Raw genomic sequence first — 24,448 nt, 5'->3', positions numbered from 1 at the left:
AGAGGGTGTGACTTTCTTCTGACTGGTTGGTGGTGAGGTAACAGGATGGTGCTCTGGGAATCTCAGTCATCAGCTTTCTGGTTGTAACCAGTCTGGGGTTCCAGTGCTTATGGTCAGCCTGAAGTTACCATCTTCCACCTGGGGTGGGGTCTTAGTTCCTGTAGAAGCACTCAGAGATATGTGTCAGACTGTCTTGTATATCCCTCGAGGAGGAACCAGGACCCTGCCCCATCTCTGCACTATTGTTTCCGGACTGGCTTTCCTTCCTTTCTGCATTCTCTCACTTCCTAATTAGTAACAGTGTGAATCTGCCCTTTGGAACCCAGGGAAGGTCTCGGAGGTTGAAGCCTTTTTCCTACAATCAAGAAACAGGAGGCACGGGAAAGCCTTTTGTACCTGGGAGCGCCCCACAGGGTCCTGCTCGGTTTCAAAGCTATTATGATCATTACTCTATCATCACAAAGCATGTGTAAATCTTAGACTTGGTCATGGCCTTGACATCAGAATTTAATAACCATAGAGTATCCAGTCAAGATAAATCCATACTTTAAAACTTTATGTTGTTTTAAAACTTTAGACATTTTGACCAGAGGTGAGGAAAAAAATGTTTAACTTTGTGTTCTTGTTTTTTATTTTATTCAGTGCCATGGGTTATCCTTTTACAACTTTGAGCTAATGTTCAAGGTCCAAAGCTTAAAAGGTGTGAAGGTGAAATGTATGGTGAATCATAAGCTACCTAGTTCCCCTCCCAGAAAGCAGTTACAGAGTAGAGTTTCTTGTGTAACCTTTGAAAGATATTCTCTCTATATAAAAACATATAGAAATAATAATTCTTTTTAAAAATGGTAGCATACATTCTTTGGCAACTTGCTTTTTTCACTAAACAGTATATCTTGGAGATCATTATGTTACAGGACCTATACGACTGCCTCATTCCATTTAATGGTTGAGTAGTATTCTATTGGGAGGATATACATAAATTTTTGCTATTATAACAGTTCTAACATGCATTTCTTTGTACGTACATAAATTTACACGGGCAGGGAAATGTCCAGAAAGCAGAATTACTGGGTCAAATTGTATGTGCATTTTAAATCTTGAGAGATTTTGCCAAATGACCCTCCACAGAAGTCAGGGCCACCATGTTGTCCAGCTTTAAGTGGTTACCATTCACATTGTCACCCTTGGAATTGGGCAACATAGCTCTGACAGAAGATGTACCAGTTTACACTTAATCAATAAATATGAGAGCATCAGCCCACACACTTCTCCACAGTGTGAACCAAACTTTGGTCTATACCGTTCTGAAAAGAAGAATCTCTCTTTTTTTTTTTTTTTTGGGCAGGCCACGCTCCTTTTGGGATCCTAGTTCCCCGACCAGGGATCAAACCTGGGCCCCCTGCAGTGGAAGCGTGGAGTCCTAATCACTGGACAGCCAGGGAATTCCCAAGAATCTCTCTCTCTTTTTTTTTTTTTTTTTAAAATTTATTTTCTTTTGCTGCATTGTGTCTTCATTGCTGCCCGTGGGCTTTCTCTAGTTGCGGCGAGCAGGGGCTACTCTTTGTTGCGGTGCACAGGCTTCTCATTGCAGTGGCTTCTCTTGTTGTGGAGCACAGGCCCTAGGCGTGTGGGCTTCAGTAGCTGTGGCACGCAGGCTCAGTAGTTGTGGCTCATGGGCTCTAGAGCACAGGCTCAGTAGTTGTGGCACACGGGCTTAGTTGCTCCGCAGCATATGGGATCTTCCCAGACCAGGGATCAAACCTGTGTCCCTTCCATTAGCAGGTGGATTCTTAACCACTGCGCCACCAGGGAAGTCCCCAAGAATCTCTTAATTTGAATTTTCTCATTATGAATGAAGTTGTGCTGGTTTTCCTATATTCAGTTCCATTTGTACATCATATTCTAGAAACTATCAGTTCTCCCTCTTACCTAGTTTTCCATTTGTTGTTAGTATCTTTCTTTTTTATTTAGAAGCTTTTAAACTACTAAGACAATTCTTTTTTTTTTTTTGCCACATCTTCCCATATCACTTATTTATTTTTTTAAATTAATTTTTATTGGAGTATAGTTGCTTTACAATGTTGTGTTAGTTTCTGCTATACAGAAAAATGAATCAGCTATACATATACGACAATTCTTTATCCATAGTATGAGTTGCAATTTTTTTCTTTAGGTTACTAAAATTTTTTTATTTTGTTGTATTTTTGCAATGCATAATTATTTTTAAACATTTTTATGCAGCCTACTATATTAACATTTTCTTTTATGGTTTCTGAATTTGGGTCATACCTCAAAAAGTTTACCTCATGATGAAATTTAAAGATTTCCCATGCTCCTATTAGAATTTTTATTGTTTCATTTTTTAAGTTGATTTTTATTGGAGTATAGCTGATTTATAATGTTGTGTTAGTTTCTGCTGTACAGCAAAGTGAATCAGTCATATATATATACATATATCCACTCTTTTTTAGATTCTTTTCCAATACAGGTCATTCAGAGTACTGAGTACAGTTCCCTGTGCTATCCAGTAGGTCCTTATTAGTTATCTATTTTATATATAGTAGTGTGTATAAGTCAATCCCAATCTCCCAATTTATCCCTCCTCCACATTGTTTCATTTTTATGTTTAAATCTTTGAACTATATGGAGTTTATCTTGATTAAACTTCATTTTTTTCAGATCAGTTTCCAGTTGTCACACATTTATTAAATGATCTGTTTCATTCCCCACTCATATGCAATGCCACCTTCATCATATACTAAAGTCTCATGTGTATTTGGGTCCATTTGTGAAGTCTCTGCTAAATTAATCTGCCGTTCATGCATCTGGGTCATACTATTTTAGTTACATTAGTTTGAAAATATATTTTAACACTTGATATGTTTGTTTTTGAGAATTGTCTTTTAAAGGTACAAAAATTCAGTTTGTAACCTCAGTGATATTAAAATATTGTTGCTGAGCTAATTTAAAAATATATCCATCTATACAAGGTGCTCATACAGTCTGAAAACATAGATAATATTATCTTATTTTTTACAGATTAAAAATGTCCTTGATGACATTATATGTCTTGAGTGTATGTGTGTGTGTGTGTATGTGTGTGCGTTTGTATTTGTTTATTCACCTATGTATGTTTTCAGACTTTATAGATACGCTATGGAAGTTTCAGTTTGAAAATCATGAAGTCAATCAAGTAATCAAGCATAAATATGAACTATCAACAAATTTTTTCAGAAACCTGGATTTGAGCTTTTAATTCCAAAGATACTTAATCAGGGAAAAAAAATTTTTCTCCAGATCTGTGAGTAATAAATGTTGTCCAGGATGTTATCCTTCTCAAAGATATTTTATGGGTTATGCCATCAGAAATGGAAAATATGATCTATTTTTTACATTAAAGAACTTAGAAGCTGAGGGAGTTTTTTTGGGGGGTGCATATTTATCATGGCTGATTTTACACCCCTCAGAGCAGTGTTGGGCATCTTTGCAAGCATCCTCTCTCAACACGCTGGTCCAGATGCTTAAAACTGCCATCGCCTCTCACCTGTTTTGTTGGACTGAAACCATTCAGTCACCACAATGTTAAAGCTCTTCTAGAAGTGATGAAAGAAGTGTATAAGGTAAGGGTTCATTTAAAGGACTGTATATGCCATTTAACTAAATCAAGATCCCTTAGTTGTTAGTCATTTGGAGGCTTGTTTTGTTTTATTTTGCACATTAAGAACGAAAATATTTTATTTAGCCCTTAATAATTCAGAATTTTGCTTGTTTTGCTAACTGGATAAACTCTGGTGGAATATGTTACATATTATATATAATATATTAGAGGCACAAATACTCAGGAGAATGATTCAGCATTTTCATAATAGAACATAATCCAGAAGTAACCTAAAGCTACTAATAAACCTGATGGTTATTGGAGGATAGGGAGGAGCCAGAGCATTTTAAATAAAATAATTAAATTGATATTGTTCAGTTGAAAAACAATTAGCTAAAGTAAGATGCTTTTATAAATATAAATTGCTCAATTGGCCATCAAAGCAAATTTCACCACAAAATATCAATCTCAATAGGAGAAAGTGTTATGTACAAAAGTTAGTGCTGGGACTTCCCTGGTGGCGCAGTGGTTTAGAATCCGCCTGCCAATGCAGGGGACACGGGTTTGATCCCTGATCCAGGAAGATCTCACATGCCGTGGAGCAACTAAGCCCGTGTGCCACAACTACTGAGCCTGGGCTCTAGAGCCCGCGAGCCACAACTACTGAGCCCACGTGCCACAACTACTGAAGCCCACGTGCCTAGAGCCTGTGCTCCACAAGAGACACCACCTCAATGAGAAGCCCGTGCACCACAACGAATAGTAGCCCCTGCTCACTGCAACTAGAGAAAAGCCCGTGCGCAGCAACGAAGACCCAACACAGCCCCAAATAAATAAATACATTTATTAAAAAAAAAAGTGAGTGCTTTTCAGAAGTAATAATGCACTGATATTTCTAAAGTAGTGTATTTCTTCCCATCTTTACTGAGATATAACTGATATAGAACATTGTGTAAGTTTAAGGTGTACAACGTGTTGATTTGATACACTTATGTATTATAAAATGCTTAGACATTACAAAATGATTACCACCATAGCTTTAGCTAATACCTCCATCACCTCATATAGTTACCATTTTTTACTGTGGTGAGAACACTTAAGATCTACTCTCTTAGCAACTTTCAACTCTATAGTACAGTATTGTTAACTACAATATAATCACCATGCTGTACATTAGATCCGCAGAACTTATTCATCTTATAACTGGAAGTTTGTACCCTTTGACCAACATTTCTCCATTTTCCCCACCCCCCCAACTCTGGAAACTACCAATCTACTCTGTTTCTCTGAGTTTAGCTTTTTTAGATTCCATGTATAAGTGATAACCTACTGTATTTGTCTTTCTCTGTTTGACTTATTTCACTTAGCATAATGTCCTGATGGTCCGCCCATGTTGTTGCAAATGGCAGGATTTCCTTGTTTCTCATGGCTGAATAATATTCCAGTGTGTGTGTGTGTACACCATATCTTCGTTGTCCATTCATCTGTCCATGGACACTTAGGTTGTTTCCCTGTCTTGACTATTCTAAATAATGCTGCAATGAACATGGGCTGTAGATATCTCTTTGAGATTGTGATTTCATTTCCTTTGGATATATACTCAAAAGTGGGATTGCTGGATCATATGGTAGTTCTAGTTTTAATTTTTTAAGGAAGCTCCATACTGTTTTCCATAGTGGCTGCACCAATTTACATTCCCACTAACAGTGCACAAAGGTTCCCTTTTCTCCACATCCTCACCAGCACTTATCTTTTGTCTTTTTAATGATAGGCATTCTAACAGGTATGAGGTGATACCATATTGTGGATTTGATTTGCACTTCCCTGATGATTCGTGATGTTGAGCACCTTTTCATGTACTTGTTAGCCATCTGTATGTCTTTTTTGAAAAAATATCAGTTCCTCTGCCCATTTTTTAATTGGATTGTTTGATTTTTTTCCCTGTTATATGACTTCTGTATATATTTTGGATATCAATCCTTTATCAAATATATGGTTTGCAAATTGTTTCTCCCATTCCATAGGTTGCCTTTTCATTTTGTTGATTGTTTCTTTTGCTGTGCAGAAACTTTTCAGTTTGATGTAGTCTCATTTATTAATTATTGTTTTTGTTGTTTGTGCTTTTGGTGTCATATCCAAAAAAATCATTGCCAAGACCAATGTCAAGGAGCTTTCCCCTGATGTTTTCTTCTAGGAGTTTTATGGATTTAGGTCTTCTGCTTAAGTCTTTAATCCATTTCAAGATAATTTTTCTGAGTGGTGTAAGATTGGGGTTCAATTTCATTCTTCTGCGTGTGGTTATCCAGTTATGCCAGTTGCATTTATGGAAGAGATTATTCTTTCCACAGAGAGTATTCTTGGCTCCATTGTCAAATACTAGTCAATCAAATATGTAAGAGTTTATTTCTGGGCTCTTGTTTCTGTTCCATAGGTCTATTTGTTTGTTTTTCTGCCAGTACCATACTGTTTTGATTATTATAGCTTTGTAGTATAGCTGTAAATCAGAACATGTGATACTTCCAGCTTTGTTCTTCTTTTCAGGATTGATTTGTTTATTCAGGGTCTTTTGTGGTCTCATACAGATTTTAGGATTGTTTTTTTCTATTTTGTGAAAAATGCCATTAGAATTGTGAGAGAGATTGCATTGTGTTTATAGATGGCTTTAGGTAGTATGGACATTTTAACAATGCTCTCCCAATCCATGAACATTGGATATCTTTTCACTTATTTGTGTTTTCTTCAATTTCTTTCATCATAATCTTATAGCTTTCAGTGTACAGATCTTTCACCTCCTTGGTTAAATTTTTTCCTAAGTATTTCATTGTTTTTGATGCTTTTGTGAATGGCCAGTTAGAGTTTTAAGAAGACAAATAAGAATCTTGAGGAGTCAAATATTTTTAAAAGTAAAAGGGAAATGTTTGACATAAAATAATTGGAAATTTAAAAAGTAAGAAACTTTATGAAGACTTAAAAAGATGTTTGGTAATGGACTCCTTTTGTTTAGAAAAAGTGGACATTACAATTTGTAGTTTCATCATATTTTTCATTCTTGATATTAGTTATATATATCTTTTTTTTTTTTTTTGGTTCAGTCTTACCAGGAAGGTTTTTTGTAAGACCCAACCTTTTAATTTGTTGATCTTCTCTCCTATATATCTGCTTTTTATTTCCTTAATTTACATTTGTAGATTTCTTATTTCCTGCCTTCTATCTCTTGGATTAATTTGGATTAATTGGATGTGATGGAGGCTTATTTATAACATTGATTTTCTAGCATTGCTTCTTCTGGGAAGCCTTCTTGAGCGCCTTAAGTCCTTCTCCAATCAAAACTGTATCCTAGGTGCCTGATTACTTGTTTGTACCTACTAGATCATGGGTTGGCAATCTATGCCCACGGGCAGCCTCCTGTTTGTTTGTTTTTCTTTTTCTGTACACGGGCCTCTCACTGTTGTGGCCTCTCCCGTTGCGGAGCACAGGCTCCAGACGCGCAGGCTCAGCGGCTATGGCTCACAGCCCAGCCGCTCCGCGGCATGTGGGATCTTCCCGGACCGGGGCACGAACCCACGTCCCCTGCATTGGCAGGCGGACTCTCAACTATTGCGCCACCAGGGAAGCCTGCCTCCTGTTTTTATACAGAAAATTTTATTGAGGCACATCTGTACTCACTTATTTACTTATTGTCTAAGGGTGTTTTGTGCTACAAAATGGCAGGGTTGAATAGTTGCACCAGAAACTGTATGATCCCAAGCTCAAAATATTTACTATCTGAATTTAAGAGTTTGCTGACTACTCTTCTAGACAGTAAGCGATGTATAAACCACGACAACTTTTAGCATATGTTTTGTCTCATGACTGATAAATAGTGTGTGCTAAATTAATATTCATTAATTCATAGAGAAAGGGATGAATTTGTCAAAAGTACCTTAGATTGTTTTGTGCTTTTATCCTCAGTATCTAGAAACTGTTTCTAGTGAACCTGTGCCCTGGGAATTGGTTTACTAATCTCCACTGGCAATGTTTTACATCTTTTACAATATTTGTAAAAATCGGAGAAATTATGGATCAAAACATGGAAGTTTTCTAGAACTCTATTTCATCATTGACCAATGTATTGGGTTTATAGAGCTCTATTCTAATTATCTATATGCTAGCCATATATAAAAATAGATGAAATCACTTATTGATAGAAAATGAAAATCACAGGTCATATTCTCTTTAAGGTAAACAAAGCTAATTGTCAACTACCAGAAATACTTTCAACATAAATGAACTATCCATTTTGTTGAACTTTTATGAAGAGAGAAGAAGAGTGATCTGTAGGGATAAAAACCTGGTAAGAATATCATTTTTACTTTCTGAAGTTTTTCATACTTTAATGGGGGAACACATTAGTAGCTAGGTAGGTATCTTTTTTGATAAATTAATATTTGAAAATTTCCTCATTGCAGTGCTGAATTTGCTAAAGTAGATGATCATGGAAAACTTAAAAACCTTTCAGTCACAAAACAAATGCATTTTCCTAGAAACTTGTTTCTAGTTAATATAGATTCTTACAAATTCTAAAAAGTGTGGAAGTAAATAATTAAAGGTGGTGAGGTAAAGGAATGAATGAAGTTTTCCTTTTCTTTCGATTATAAAAACTGTTATCTTTTTTTAATTATTAGATACGTACAGAAAACTTCAGTCCCATTATTTTCAGTGATTTTCCATTTGTCTTTTGTGTTTTTTTGTTTTTGTTTTTTGTTTTTTGTTTTTGGCGGTGTGTGGGCCTCTCACTGTTGTGGCCTCTCCCGTTGCGGAGCACAGGCTCCAGACAGGCAGGCTCAGCAGCCGTGGCTCAAGGGCCCAGCCGCTCTGCGGCATGTGGGATCTTCCCGGACCAGGGCACGAACCCGTGTCCCCTGCATCAGCAGGTGGACTCTCAACCACTGCGCCACCAGGGAAGCCCTCCATTTGTCTTTAATTTGCTCTCCAAAATTAAATCATTGCAAGCTGATTCCCATATAAAAATGCTGGTATGTATGTCTTACTTTTTTATTATGTAAAATGTTCAAACATATACAAAATATAGATAATGCTGTATTAAACCACAGCACAAATTTTCAGCCATCATTAACATTTTGCCATACTTTCTTCATTTATCATTTTTGTTATTTTTGTAATTGTTACTATTTTTGCTAAAGTATAATTTTTTTTTTTTTTTTTTGCGGTATGCGGGCCTCTCTGTTGTGGCCTCTCCCGTTGCGGAGCACAGGCTCCGGACGCGCAGGCTCAGCGGCCATAGCTCGTCGGCCTAGCCGCTCCGCGGCACGTGGGATCCTCCCGGACCGGGGCACGAACCCGCGTCCCCTGCATCGGCAGGCGGACTCTCAACCACTGCGCCACCAGGGAAGCCCCTAAAGTATAATATTTTAAAGCAAATCCCAGGCCCAATTTCTTTTCACCTCGCCATACTTCAGTACATTATTGTTGCTTCACTTTTGTTCTTGCTGAGATTAATCAGTGGGTTCAGGTAGTGAACACATTCTTCCACTGTAATATTTCCCATCAACCTTTTTATAAATAATTAAATCACAGTTGGTGTACAATATTATATAAGTTACAGGCATACAATATAATGATTCACAATTTTTAAAGGTTATACTTTATTTATAGTTCTTATAAACTATTGGCTATATTCCCCATGTTGTACAGTATATGCTTGTAGCTTATTTTATATCTAATGATTTGTGCCCCTTACTCCCCTACCCCTATATTACCCCTCCCTGCTTCCCTCTCCCCACTGGTAACCACTAGTTTGTTCTCTCTATCTGTGAGTCTGCTTCTTTTCTGTTTTATTCACTAGTTTGTTGTATTTTTTAGATTCCATATATAAGTGATATCATTCAGTATTTGTCTTTCTCTGTCTGACTTCCTTCACTTAGCATAATGCCCTCCAAGTCCATCCATGTTGCTGCAAATGGCAAGATTTCGTTCTTTTTTATGGCTCATTAGTATTCCTTTGTATATATATATACCACATCTTTCTTATCCATTCATCCATTGATGGACACAGGTTGCTTTCATATATTGGCAATTGTAAATAATGCTGCTATGAGAAGAGTTAACACCTGTCCTTCTCAAACTACTCCAAAAAATTGCAGAGTAAGGAACACTTCTGAACTTATTCTATGAAGCCATCATCACCTTGATACCAAAACCAGACAAAGATACCACAAAAAAAGAAAATTACAGGCCAATATCACTGATGAACATACATGCAAAAATCCTCAACAAAATACTAGCAAACCAAATCCAACAATATATTAAAAGGATCATACACCACGATCAAGTGGGATTTATCCCAGGGATGCAAGGATTTTTCAGTATACACAAATTAATCAGTGTGATATACCACATTAACAAATTGAAGAATAAAAGCCATCTGGTCATCTCAATAGATGCAGGAAGAGCTTTTGATAAAATTTGACATCCATTTATCATAAAAACTCTCCAGAAAGTGGGCATAGAGGGAACCCACCTCAACTTAATAAAGGCCATATATGAAAAACCGACAGCTAACGTCATACCCAATGGTGAAAAGCTGAATGCATTCTCTTTAAGAACAGGAACAAGGCAAGGATGCCCACTCTCACTACTTTTATTCAATATCATTTTGGAAGTCCCAGCAGCAGCCATCAGAGAAGAAAAAGAAATAAAAGGAATCCAAATTCCTTTGGAAAGGAATAAGTAAAACTGTCACTGTTCGCGCATGACATGATGCTATACATAGAAAATCCTAAAGATGCCACCAAAAAACTATTAGAGCTCATCAGTGAATTCAGTAAGGTTGCCGGATACAAAATTAATATACAGTAATCTGTTGCATTTTTATACACTAACAACGAACTATCAGAAAGAGAAATTAAGGGAACAATCCCATTTACATCAAAAAGAATAAAAAGCTAGGAATAAACCTACCTAAGGAAGCAAAATACCTATACTCTGAAAAGTGTAAGACGTTGATGAAAGAAATCAAAGATGTCACAAACAGATGGAAAGATACACTGTGTTCTTGGATTGGAAGAAAATCAATATTGTTAAAATGACCATACTAACCAAGGCAATCTACAGATTTAATGCAACCCTTATCAAAATACCAATGGCATTTTCCACAGAACTAAAACAAGTAATTTTAAAATTTGTATGGAAACACAAAAGACCCCTAATAGCCCAAACAATCTTGAGAAAGAAGAACAGAGCTGGAGGAATCATGCTTCCTGACTTCAGACTATTCTACAAAGCTACAGTAATCAAACCAGTATGGTACTGGCACAAAAACAGACACATAGCTCAATGGAACCAAATAGAGAGCTCAGAAATAAACTCACACACTTATGGTCAGTTAATTTATGACAAAGGAGGCAAGAGTATACAATGGAGAAAAGACAGTCTCTTTAATAAGTAGTGCTGGGAAAACTGGACAACTATATGTAAAAGAATGAAATTAGAACACTCCCTAACACCATACACAAAAATAAATGCAAAGTGAATTAAAGACCTAAATGTAAGGCCAGACACTATAAAACTCTTAGAGGAAAACATAGGAAGAACACTCTTTGACATAAATCACAGCAAGATATTTTTTGACCCACCTCCTAGAGTAATGAGAATAAAAACAAAAATAAACAAATGGGACCTAATTAAACTTAAAAGCTTTTGCACAGCAAAGGAAACCATAAACAAGATGAAAAGACAGCCCTCAGAATGGGAGAAAATATTTGCAAACAAAACAACTGACAAAGGATTAATCTCCAAAATATACAAACAGCTCATGCAGCTCAATATCAAAAAAAAGAAAACCCAATCAAAAAATGGTTGGAAGACCTAAGTAGACATTTCTCCAAAGAAGACATACAGATGGCTGACAAACACATGAAAAGCTGCTCAATGTCACTAATTATTAGAGAAATGCAAATCAAAACTACAATGAGGTATCATCTCACACCAGTCAGAATGACCATAATCAAAAAAATCTACAAACAGTAAATGCTGGAGAGGCTGTGGAGAAAAGGGAACCCTCATGCGTTGTTGGTGGGAGTGTAAATTGATACAGCCATTATGGAGAACAGTATGGAGATTCCTTAAAAAAATAAAAATAGAACTACCATATGACCCAGCAGTCCCACTATTGGGCATATATCCAGAGAAAACCAGAATTCAAAAAGACACATGCACCCCAGTGTTCATTGCAGCACTATTCACAGTAGCCAGGGCATGGAAGCAACGTAAATGTCCATCAACAGAGGAATGGATGAAGAAGATGTGGTACATATGTACAATGGAGTATTACTCAGCCATAAAAAGGACTGAAATTGGGTCATTTGTAGAGACATGGATGGACCTAGAGACTGTCATACAGAGTGAAGTACTCAGAAAGAGAAATATCGTATATTAATGCATATATGTGGAATCTGAAAAAAGTGGTATAGACGATCTTATTTACAAAGCAAAAAAAAGACACAGAGGTAGAGAACAAACATATGGATACCAAGGGAGAAAGGTGGGGATGGGATGAATTGGGAGATTGCCATATGACCCAGAAATTCCACTTCTGTGAATATAGTTGAATTTGAAAAGATACATGCATTCCACCAACCTTTTTTTTTTTTTTTTTGCGGTATGCGGACCTCTCACTGTTGTGGCCTCTCCCATTGTGGAGCACAGGCTCCGGACGCGCAGGCTCAGCGGCCATGGCTCACGGACCTAGCCGCTCCGCGGCATGTGGGATCTTCCCAGACCGGGGCACGAACCCGTGTCCCCTGCATCGGCAGGCGGACTCTCAACCACTGCGCCACCAGGGAAGCCCCTCCACCAACCTTTAATGAATAATTTCATCCATTGCATTGTTAAAGTTTGAAAAATGGTGATATTTCTGATCTTATCATTCCTTCCAAAATTATTAACTGGAATTCTGTAAAGAACTTTTCCTTGTCAATCAGGGCCATTTAGTTACCCTGAAAAATATCAGTCACATATGAAGGTAGAATGATGCTTAATCTTTTTCCTTTAATAATTAAATGTTGCCAAGTGACTGTATGTAGTGGTTGTACCAACTTACGTTGCCACCAGCAACGTACGAAAAGCCTCTTTCACACACTCTCACCGATGCAGTGTTACTAAGCTTTGTGATCTTTTCCAGATGTGATGGCTTAATCATGACATTTCAGTTTAATTTTAATTATGTTTCTTATTATTACCTAATGCCTGAATCCTATACTCTTTTTATTTATTTATTTAGTTATGGCCGCGTCAGGTCTTAGTTGCGGCATGTGGGCTCTTCGTTGCAGCGCGTGGGCTTCTGTCTAGTTGTGGCCTGCGGGCTTCTCTCAAGTTGTGGCGTGCAGGCTGCAGAGCAGGTGGGCTCTGTAGTTGCAGCACGTGGGCTCTCTTGTTGTGGTTCATGGGCTCAGTAGTTGCAGCACGCAGGCTTAGATGCCCTGCCGCATGTGGGAATCCCAGTTCCCCGAAGAGGGCTCGAACCCGCGTCCCCGGCATTGGAAGGTGGATTCTTAACCGCTGGACCACCGGAGAAGTCCCTGAATCCTCATACTCTTTAGCTAATATTCATTGTTCTTCTACTATGAGGAATACTGAAATTATCTAGTAACTGTTCTTTCCCACTCCCTTCATTCTCTTCCTCAATCTAGTTTTAGTTACTACTCTGTTCTTAGTGTTAGTCTTTCGATTTTCATATTTGCTTAAGAGTCTTGGAGCTTGATTTGTAAGCCGCAAGTGGTATCTTTTCTTCCCGGATAGTGCCTGTGAGTCATTCAGTGAGTTTATGCTTTTGTTTGTTTTACATCTTTATTGGAGTATAATTGCTTTACAATGGTGTGTTAGTTTCTGCTTTTTAACAAAGTGAATCAGTTATACATATACATATGTCCCCATATGTCTTCCCTCTTGCGTCTCCCTCCCTCCCATCCTCCCTATCCCAGCCCTCTAGGTGGTCACAAAGCACTGAGCTGATCTCCCTGTGCTATGCGGCTGCTTCCCACTAGCTATCTACCTTACGTTTGGTATTGTATATATGTCCATGCCTCTCTCTCGCTTTGTCCCAGCTTACCCTTCCCCCTCCCCATATCCTCAAGTCCGTTCTCTAGTAGGTCTGTGTCTTTATTCCCGTCTTACCCCTAGGTTCTTCATGACATTTTTTTTTCTTAAATTCCATATATATGTGTTAGCATATGGTATTTGTCTTTCCCTTTCTGACTTACTTCACTCTGTATGACAGACTCTAGGTCCATCCACCTCATTACAGGTAGCTCGATTTCGTTTCTTTTTATGGCTGAGTAATATTCCTTTGTATATATGTGCCACATCTTCTTTATTCAGTGAGTTTATTCTGCTTCCCACTTACTCTCCCCTCTGCTGCTTCTCTCGTAGCTGTATTGTTCGACACATTTGCATGCTGTTTTGTGTCTCTTATCGCCGTCAGCCTGAGCTTTTAGTTATGTATCTATAATCCTCATCCCAGCCCCTGCCCCCAGACATTATGCTGAAGATTTCCCAAACATTTTCTTTATTGCTGAGGCTTGTTTTCTAGGCCATTCCTCAGGAAAGGTTTGTATCTGTTTATCTATGATATTTGTACTTTAAAGACTCACATGGTGAGACATGGAGAGGTCTGGGACATCCCCTGTACAAAACGAGCCATTTCAGTTATCAAACGTTTCCTTTATATACGCTATTAATTATATAGCTTACATGGCATTTTCCAGGAGCCATGCCCCATAAATCTATAAATTCCATGTTTCTTTATAATAAGCCACCTAGATGGACAAGGTCCATCCTGCTAAAAGCGTTCTGTAGATACGGACTCTTCCTTTAGTTGAGGTTATTAGTGTCTGTCATCAGCATGTTTACAAGGAGCTTTGACTGAATCATCTCCTCTTTTGTTTCCCAGCTACCCCTTTTAAAAATTTTCCTAACATCCCTGGTAATGAGAGAAAATAGATTGTCTTTCCTTGAGAAGCCTAACTGCCCCATAAGTGTCCTTTAAACAAGTCCTTCCCTACTTGGTACTTTCTTCTACAGCAGCGCTCTATGTAACCTATCTACTGTGTTAATGAGGGTTGAGTGGACATCTACTGTGTTAATGAGGGTTGAGTGGACAGTGGACCCAGGCAGGTTGCATATTATGAAGCATTAGGGAAGATTTGAGGACAAGAAAACTCTAGTTGTCGTTGTCAAGGGTGAAGTTAGAAAGCATACGCCAGAATCCTGTCTTCCAAGGGAGAGATGATGGATGTAGTCAAAATTGTAAGCTCCGAACTGTATTACCAATTCAAATGCATAAATGTAGAGAGGGGAAACCAGTACATGGAGAATGGGAGTAGAGGAACTGGAAAATAGGTTAAGCTGCCAGTTCTTGGCTAGGTGACAGAAGGGGGGCCTACAACAGGCCACATACACCTCTCCCTGCTATAGTCAGTGGAGGGCTTTGCTGGACACTCCCTGTCACTCAGAGCCGCAGGACACGTTGCTCGGCAGTCAGAATCACGACGCATCCCAGAGCTGCAGACTCCTGGGCCAAAGGAAGAGAAGACCCACCACCAGGAAGGACCAGAAATGGCACTTTTGCATTTCCCTGCAAACCTGGAATTTCTTTACAACAAACATCTTAAGGAACAAGCAGAAGAATCTAGGAGCATCATATATCACATTCCCAGTACTTAGTGGTGGCAGAGGTCTGGGACAGGGCCTTCCCAAGCCTAGAGCCACAGACACACTTGTCTCAGATGCTGCTAGAGGGCTTATATGGGCAACCACACTCAGCCTGGAAACCTGGGATAGCACAGCTGTTATCCACCTGTCTTGCTGTCACTATTGCAGGACAGGCCCCAAGAGGGTTGCATTGGTTTATAAATCCTAAATACTCCTTTACTGTCCTTGGGATAAAGCAGAAGCCCTAGAGGAGTGTTGAGGTCAAAGCAAGGACAGCAAGTCCAGCACCTGATTTCTAATCCAAGGGAGTTCAGCAGAAGCAAGATTATGGGACTAAATTGGTAAGGAAATGTTGAGAATTCAGAAAAGCTACATGGAAGTACTGTATTGCGTGGCCAAGAAGAATGCTAGCTACAAAATGAGGCCACCAGTGACATCTTTTTAGGGAGTTCCCATGCAAATTCAGTAGATGAATCACAGGTATTTGAAGTAGAGGAGTGGATTTTCTCTGGGAAAGCCTTTCCTCTAGTCTTCTTGCTACAGCTGACACGTCTGAGCTCCTCCACTGCCCTTATATTTTTGAGGATTATGGTGGCAAGACTGCGAAGTGGATGACACCGGATGAATGCTTCAGCATGTTTAATACCACTGTTGCCTGTAAGGATTATGTTTCCTATAATAAGTGATCTGAGACTACTTAGCTGTACATCCATGGTGAGTAATCCCCTATATACAGTTCCTAGATGCCACAGATCCTGCCATCTCTTTATCTCCCATAATATGGATACGATGTTCTTTTCCTTAAATAATTACAATATGAGCGTATACGGCAATGGTAGGCATACATGTGTGCTATATAAACTATGTTTATTTGAAATATTAAACAATTCCTAGTATTCCTATGAGGATTCCTAAAATATTTCTTTTTCTAGGAATCAGAAGGGATAGACTGCATGGATTTTGGGCAAATAATTCTGCGAGGAAAGGATGAATCCCCTCCATTTACACTTGGAGTCAGACAGAGTCACCTAGTTGAAGATGCTCTGCGTCAGTTGAGCCAAGCTGAAGTCACTGACCTCCGGAAAACATTAGTGATGCAGTAAAAAGCCTCCTTGGATATTTTTACCAATGTGGGAGGGAAACGTTCATATAACGTAGCACAGGAAGAGCCTGTGTTTGCAACTAGAGTTATCAGCCTAATGGTTTCCAGGATTCCTTGCTTCCCCTTCAGAGAAAAGCTATAGGGTGTTTAACTGAACACTGGGTTATGAGTTAACTATTAGTTACCTATGGCTACAGAAATGCTGCTTAATGAACCATCCCAAGCACAGTGACTTAAAATAATAATTGTATAGATCTGCGATTCAGCTGAGGGTCTGCTAATCTAAGTTGAGCTCATCCGGGTGGCTTTGCAGGTTTTGTCTATACTTGTGTACATGTCTGCGAGTTAGCTACGGATTGGCTGATCTAGGCTAGGCCCGGCTGCGGCAGTTTGGCCCGGGGCCCTCGTTCCTACGTCTTCCATCTTCTTCCTGGGACCCGCAGACGTGTTCTCACAGCATTGTCAGAGGTACAAGACAGGAAGCCCAGTCACATGACAAACATTGCTTTAGTCAAAGCAAGTCACATGGCTGAACTCAGGTCAAGGGCTGGCAAAATATACTCAGCCTCTTTAATGAGGGGAACTGCAAAGTCACACACAAGAGACCTGGGTCAAGGAGGGGTGAAGAACTGGGGCTGTGAATGCAATCAGCAAGCAGCAGGTGCAACAGGTACTTATCCTACCTTTTGGCTCTAGTTTTAGTCGTAGACTTTCCAGTATATTGGTTCCAGTTCTCGGCATCCTTCACTTCACCCTTTGTGGGCATCTGTAGGGTTTTCACTGTGCGGTACCTCAGATCGTTTGCCCACAGAATAATGACTAACTTTGTAGGTGAGGGCTGGAATCTGTCTAGACGGGAGGGACTTTTCCTAATATCAGCCATGAGGGGAAGAGTTAAGTTCTCAGAGAAGTCAGAACCTGAGGGTGGGCCTCAGAGAGGAGAGGTATGCTCCCCAGCAGGGGACTCTAATGGAAAACACAGAAACTATTTTATAAGCCAGACTCTCTAGTTGTTGTCTCCCTCTGTACCTATTTTCCTTCAAATCTTCATTATGAGGAAATCAATAGAAAATGATTCTGCCTGCAGGAGATGACAAAGAGGTAAGAAGGCAAACTTCAAGACAAATCCAATCAAACTATAGCCTCTGAACAAGGCAAGGTTGTCAAGGCCCTTTATGAGCAGGTCCTGACCGTGGCAAAGGCGGACTTGCTAGTGTAAATGAGCAGAAATAGGAAAATCAGAAGCAAGTTTAATTTATTATTGGGATCTCTGGATGGAATGTGAGGCAGACCCTTGGAGATGATGGCCAAGGAGTTGGTTGATCACAGTGCCAGTAAGTAAGATCTTCTAGGCAAACAGAAGAGAAAGAGAACTCTTAGTGAAGCTTGCTGAGACTTGTATTAAAAAGATAAAAAGAAACAGACAGAAAGGGAAGGATGGAAGGAGTATTTAGAGAGGTAGTAGGAAACCCAGGACAGCACTCAACTACAAAGCCCAGAGGCAGACTTTAGAAACGAGGGACCTGTTCTTATTGACGCCCACAGGAGCATTCTGGGCAGTCAGCTCTGAAGGTTCCTACAAAGGTGTCATGCCCAGGCTGATGGGGAGGGCTGTTTATCTGAAGTCCTAATGAGGGGAGAGGCAGGAGAAACCAAATAATTGTTGACTGGAGCCCAAGTTTTAAAGCCTGAATGATGAGAGGAAGATAAACAAGATAGAAGAATTGAGGAACTTAGTGGCCCAGGGGTTTGAAGCACATCAAAATTTGGTTCAAGACACTGGTCAACATAACTGGAGAATGCTGAGCCTCACTAGAATCCCGCTTCACTTGGTTCACGTAGCCGTGGAAGGGACCCATGCACTCACTATACAGTAATCTGACAGTAAATAGGTTCATGGCATCTGCTGCTCAGAAGCAGATTGAGGGAGAGCAGAGTACAGTCAGGTAAGGAGAGCAGATTCTGGGAATCCTGGTGATGGCAGGTTTGAAACTTTTCCGTAAAGGTCAAGGCATTATGTTTTAAATCTGGACCTGGGACTGTGTTCTCTTTCCTCAGGTTGAATTTATTAAAGGAATTCGTTCTGTGGGAGAAGGGGTGAAGTCCGAGTTCTTCCACCGTATATTTGAAGATATGACCAAGAAAGAATATGGGATGTTCATATATCCTGAAGAGGGTTCCTACGTGCGGTTTCCTGTCAATGTAAGTTTTTTATTTGTTTTCTTATGGTTTTTCAGAACAGAAAAATATACCATATACTGTAACACGAACACAACATATACTAATGTGAAATTAGGTCACATAAAGCCTTGCTACTCAAAACACTCTGCACAACGCAGAACTCCAGCGTTACCTGGAGCTGTTAGAAAAGCAGAATCTCAGGCCCAGATCAGAACATGTTTTTTTTTTTTTTTTTTTTTTTGCGGTACGCGGGCCTCTCACTGCTGTGGCCTCTCCCATTGCGGAGCACAGGCTCCGGATGCGCAGGCTCAGCGGCCACGGCTCACGGGCCCAGCCGCTCCGCGGCATGTGGGATCTTCCCGGACCGGAGCACAAACCCGTGTCCCCTGCATCGGCAGGTGGACTCTCAACCACTGCGCCACCAGGGAAGCCGTGTTTTGTATCTTTCTGAGAAAGAATGAACCTCTAAAAGATAGGAATGGCCAAGGTGTGCCAGTGGTAGGATTTTTATCAATCAACAAGCTTTTGCTGACTGTTTCTTGAGGTTCCCACATTGTATTAAATATTGTAGAAGATTCAAGTTAGTGTGTAACACAGTCTCTTTCCTCTTGAAACTTTTTATATATGTAGATGAAGCGATAAGACTAAAACACCAGGAACTTCAGCAATTTTTTGAAATTATAGGCTGCTGATTTTAAGTGTAATAGTTGTTGAGAAACACGGTAGGATAGGGAAGGAAGCAGTCATGTGGGATTAGAAGCCCAGAGTTCTAGTCTTGAGTGCTGATGGCTGTGTAATTTAGCCTCTCTGAGTTTTCAGTGTCCTCACCTATAAAACAGCTGTCATAATTTCTGTTCTGCCTGCTTTCCAGAGCTGTTGTGAGATTAAAACAAGGTATATCAAAGTGTGAAGCACCATGAAAACTTTAGGGCACTATACAAATTTAAGAGATTTCATCAGGACTTTTTCCTTCCTTTCCACAGACCCTCACAGTCGACGGCCTCGGTCACCTTCCCTGACCCATATGCTTATCCCTGTAAGCACGTCTAGGTCGAGGCTGCATCACAGGGGAACACTCCTCTGACACACACCTGACATGCCTGGTGCCCACTGCAGGTGTAGATAAAGTGTACCCTTTCTTCCTGGTGTCATGTTTGTACATGAATTTGAAGACAAAGACTGTAAAATTAAATAGTGAAAACCTTGGTTTATAAGGCTATCTGAGCATGTTTTTTCATATTCCAGATGTGCTATTAGTAACAAAATGCAAATTCATTTATTCAGTGTCCTGAACTGTTAACATTTGTATTTTAACTTATGGAAGGAATTTACTTTGTATTATAGCCTGTGTAAGAACCTCAAATTTTGATTTTCCTGAAGCCCATTTTGTTTCTAATTTCTGACTTTTAGAAAAGGGAAGCAAACCTTTTTTTACTAATCTAATTATCCCTTTGGATTATTGATTATTTATAATACATTAAGGATTTTTTTCCTTCTCCTTTTCCCCCCTAAATTTGAGAAGAAGAGATATTTCCTCTTTGGGTTGCTGTGTGGACTCTATTGTACAATTTTAACGTTGTCAACCTCCCTTTCCCACTGGGTCTGTTTAAGAAACTTCTGGACCAAGAGCCATCATTAGAAGATTTAGAAGAACTCAGTCCTCTTTTGGGGAAGTAAGTAAATATAATTGCTTTTCTAGGATTATATATGGAGTCAGTCTCAGTAGTTTAAATATAAATAATGTTATACACACAGACAAGGTCTTCAGTTTCAATAATTGTGCATGCTCTTTAGATGAATTTGAATTTTGGCATGACGTATAATCAAGTAAACATTTAGAAATGGATCAAAGCCAAATGCCCCTTAATTATCAACCAGCACAATAAACGGAGCTCTGGCCTGGTCTCTTGAATTTATCCAGATGGAAACAGTTGCTTTGGATGGTACATGATATTCTTAATGAGAATCATGCATGCTATATTTGTTTTAAATAAATCCTAGTTAATCATTTCATTTATTTGAATAAATCAGCGTGTCATCAACTTTATTTTTTAAGGTTTGAAAAATGCTTGTTCTAAGTTAAAAGGCAAACTATATCCTGTGAGGAAAATACTGGCAACACATATGACAGACAAAGGATTAATATCTCTGATGCATAGACATAGATATATAGATATGGCTATATGTGTGTGTATATATAATAATAAAATGAAAATATGCTCAACCTCTCTAGTAATCAAGAAAATGCAAATGAAAATGAGATATTTTTCTGCTTACTGATTGACAACTGTTAAAAGTTTCTTATAAAATGTAGAGTTGGCAGCAGATGGGGGGGAAGTATTCCCTTCTCATGTACTGTTAGCGGAAGAGTAAACTGGCAAGATTTACACCATGTGCTCTGACAGTGTAGAGCAGGGTTTTTCAACCTTGGCAATACTGATATTTTGGGCTGGATAATTCTTTGTTGTGGAGCGCTAACCTGGACATCGTAGGAATGTTTAGCAGCCTATGGGGTTGCTACCCACTAGATGCCAGTCGCAAAACTCCCTTCAGTCGTAACAACCAAAGATGTCTCCAGATTCTGCCAAATGTTCCCTGGGGGACAAAACCACCCCTGGTTGAGAATGACTGGTCTAGAGGAAGGGGCTCCTTCTTATAATTTCCACCACGGCGCAGCAGTGTCTGTGTTAGCAGTGGGTCTACCAATTAAACCATAAATAGAGGTTAATTCCAGGAAGAGGGAGTGAGTAGGTGGAGGAGAAGAAATTTACGTGGCATTTTATACATTTCTAAGTTGTCCACAACTTTTTCCATTGAACATTTATTTCTTTTGAAATTTTACAAGAATAATAAATATAATGTTTTAAACCAAATAAGAAGTTCTAAATGATGAAGCTGATGACATTAAAGAAGTACTTGGCATACGTTTTTCTGTGAGTACTAATGAAAGCCAGATTATAGTTTAGGTTTAATGATTTTTTTTGTTTTTTTTTGTTTTTTGCGGTACACGGGCCCCTCACTGTTGTGGCCTCTCTTGTTGCGGAGCACAGGCTCCGGACGCGCAGGCCCAACGGCCATGGCTCACGGGCCCAGTCGCTCCGCGGCACGTGGGATCTTCCCAGACCGGGGCACGAACCCGTGTCCCCCGCATCGGCAGGTGGACTCTCAACCACTGCGCCACCAGGGAAGCCCCAATCTTCTCTCTTAATGGGAAACTTTTGCTTCAGTCCAGTGGTTCTTTTTTTTTTAAATTTATTTTATTTATTTATTTTTGGCTGTGTTGGGTCTTCGTTGCTGCGCGCGGGCTTTCTCTAGTTGTGGCGAGCAGGGGCTACTCTTCATTGCAGTGCATGGGCTTCTCATTGCGGTGGCTTCTCTTGTTGTGGAGCATGGGCTCTAGGCACGTGGGCTTCAGTAGTTGTGGCACACGGGCTCAGTAGTTGTGGCTTGTGGGCTCTAGAGTGCAGGATCAGTAGTTGTGGTGCACAGGCTTAGTTGTTCCGTGGCATGTGGGATCTTCCCAGACCAGGGCTCGAACCTGTGTCCTCTGCATTGGCAGGTGGATTCTTAACCACTGCGCTACCAGGGAAGCCCAGTCCAGTGGTTCTGTTGGCTGTACGTTCAGTGAGTTCACTTACATTTTCCTACCCCTGGCTTTTTCTTGGGCTTTTCCCCCTGCCTAGAATGGTCACCCAGCTCATCTCCTTGAGAACTGACTAGCCAGCTGTGACCTCTGAAGCTTCCCTGTCACTCCAGCCTCTCTCCCTGCCTTGAGTTAGCTCCTCACACTTCCTAGCTGAGCTAAACTAAACTTCCTTGTATCTTGCTGTTATATTTTCAGGTATATAATTTCCCCTCAACTAGATCACGAACTCACTAGATCAAGGACCAAGACCAAATGTCATGATTTTTTTTCACTCCACATGGTCCCATGTAGTTCTCTTTGCACAAGGGGACCCAATACATATTTGTTGAGTGAAGTGACTGATTTCTTCCTTTTCATTTTAAGTTTTGCTCTTCCTATGAACTCTCTTAACCAAAGTTTATTTCTTTTTAGTTTTTCTTACAGGAAATGAAAGGCTGCATGTAAAAAGCATACGGAAGGTGGGAATCCTATTTCGCTGTCCTGAAACTTTCAGTGAAAGAGATTTCTCAATATCACTTACATGTCATAATATTGTGGACCTCCCTAAATATTCTACAATGGAAAGAATGGAGGAAGCACTTCAAGTAGCCATCAACAGCAACAAAGGATTTATGTCACCCACGGTCACAGAGTGATAGTGACCTTTGAGAGGCTCAGATCTCAGGTTCTCTCACCCTTCGATCCTTCTGTTCTTCTTAGTACAAAGTGTTGACGGATTTTAGTTAGAATAAGTTGACAAATGCTGGGATAAACAATAACATGATGAGTCAAGGATAACATTTTTAATGAATCAACATTTCCTAATCCTTAAACTTGCTATGAGAATGCTTGCTTTTTACTGAATTATTTCCTGAACAATAATTATCATTTAAAAATATACTAAATGTTAAAAGCTAACAGATATTTTTAAAAAACTGTACATCTAGGGGGCTTCCCTGGTGGCGCAGTGGTTGAGAGTCCGCCTGCCGGTGCAGGGGACACGGGTTTGTGCCCTGGTCCGGGAAGATCCCGCATGCCGTGGAGCGGCTGGGCCCGTGAGCCACGGCCGCTGAGCCTGCGTGTCCGGAGCCTGTGCTTCGCAGCAGGAGAGGCCACAACAGTGAGAGGCCCGCCTTAAAAAAAAAAAAAAATTGTACATCTAATAAACACTGTCTGCAAATATGAAAGACATGCTGAAGTTCAAAAAAATAAAACTATAAACTAATTCAACATGTTTTTGAGGCACATAGATATATATTTTTATATTCTGGAATGTCTCCAGAGTTTTGATTTTAGCCAAACAATCTATTTGAAAAATCTAAATGTTAAGGGATTTATTAATTTAATGAATAATGACTTATGCTCATTGCTGTGTTCCAAGAAGCATTCTTTATTTTGGTTAAAGGCTAATAAGCCCAACAAGGAACTCCCATTTAATTACAGTTGGACAAAAATGAAGAACATGAAATATGTTTTCAGCATCATGGTATAGAATGAATTAAAGGAGAGATATAAGTATGGTGGAAATGAATTTTGTGGGCCATTTCCATCTCATATTAAATTTTAAACTGTAAGCTATTCTATAAATGCCTATTGTCATCCCAAACCACACACAGAAGCCTTGTGTCAGTGGTACTTTGGGAAAGGAAGCTATGGGGTGAAGTTCCTACTGGGGTGCTGATGTGGAAAGAGGGCAGGCATCTGAGGACAGACAGAACAGACATAGAGACTGCACCAAGGACACTAGAAGGTAAGGTGGTTAGTAGAAACATAAGCCCCCGGCAAATCCCCATAGCTATTTTGGGTAGATCTAGTTTCTACAATAAATGCAATGAAGGCCCAGATGTATTCTATTTGAATTTTAAGGGAAAAGGTAACTTCTAAATCTTAGGGATCCTTAGGCCCCTGACTTTTGGGTTGTGTTTTTCAGGCCTTTCAACGCCAACATTACTTTTTCTGTGCAAATGGGTGAACTGTACTAAACATATGAAGAAGAGATAGTACCAATTCTGTATATACTCTTTCGGAAAATAAAGGTAGTGAGAACACTTCCCAATTAATTCTCTGTTGCCAGCGTTACCCTAATACCAAAACCAGATAAAGACATTACAGGCAAAGAAAACTACATGTATCTCTCATATGAACAGATACAAAAATCTACTACAAAGTTTTAACGTGTCAAACACCCAATAAAATATAAAAAGGATACTACCTTGTGACCAACTGGGATTTA

At 39.6% G+C, this 24,448-nt stretch overlaps 1 protein-coding gene across 1 annotated transcript in view; it reads left to right on the top strand.

The window, feature by feature from the left end:
• The window catches only part of LOC137223057 (probable E3 ubiquitin-protein ligase HERC6), a 44,244-nt gene extending 20,842 nt beyond the window's left edge, over positions 1-23,402 (top strand). The window contains 15 exon segments of the mRNA XM_067734654.1: positions 3,468-3,570; positions 3,572-3,620; positions 7,819-7,843; positions 7,846-7,931; positions 8,263-8,310; positions 8,539-8,613; positions 16,240-16,398; positions 17,569-17,571; positions 18,468-18,611; positions 20,110-20,146; positions 20,149-20,263; positions 21,093-21,103; positions 21,468-21,550; positions 22,067-22,214; positions 22,648-23,402. Of these exon segments, the coding sequence (XP_067590755.1) occupies positions 3,468-3,570; positions 3,572-3,620; positions 7,819-7,843; positions 7,846-7,931; positions 8,263-8,310; positions 8,539-8,613; positions 16,240-16,398; positions 17,569-17,571; positions 18,468-18,611; positions 20,110-20,146; positions 20,149-20,263; positions 21,093-21,103; positions 21,468-21,550; positions 22,067-22,214; positions 22,648-22,871 (1,310 nt within the window). The 3' untranslated portion in view covers positions 22,872-23,402.
• The last annotated feature ends 1,046 nt before the right edge of the window (positions 23,403-24,448 follow it).

The sequence above is a fragment of the Pseudorca crassidens genome, chromosome 4 (genome assembly GCF_039906515.1).
Source record: "Pseudorca crassidens isolate mPseCra1 chromosome 4, mPseCra1.hap1, whole genome shotgun sequence".
NCBI lineage: Eukaryota > Metazoa > Chordata > Mammalia > Artiodactyla > Delphinidae > Pseudorca > Pseudorca crassidens.
The sequence above is the reverse complement of the archived record's forward strand: the minus strand, read 5'-3'. Positions and strand labels throughout refer to the sequence as shown.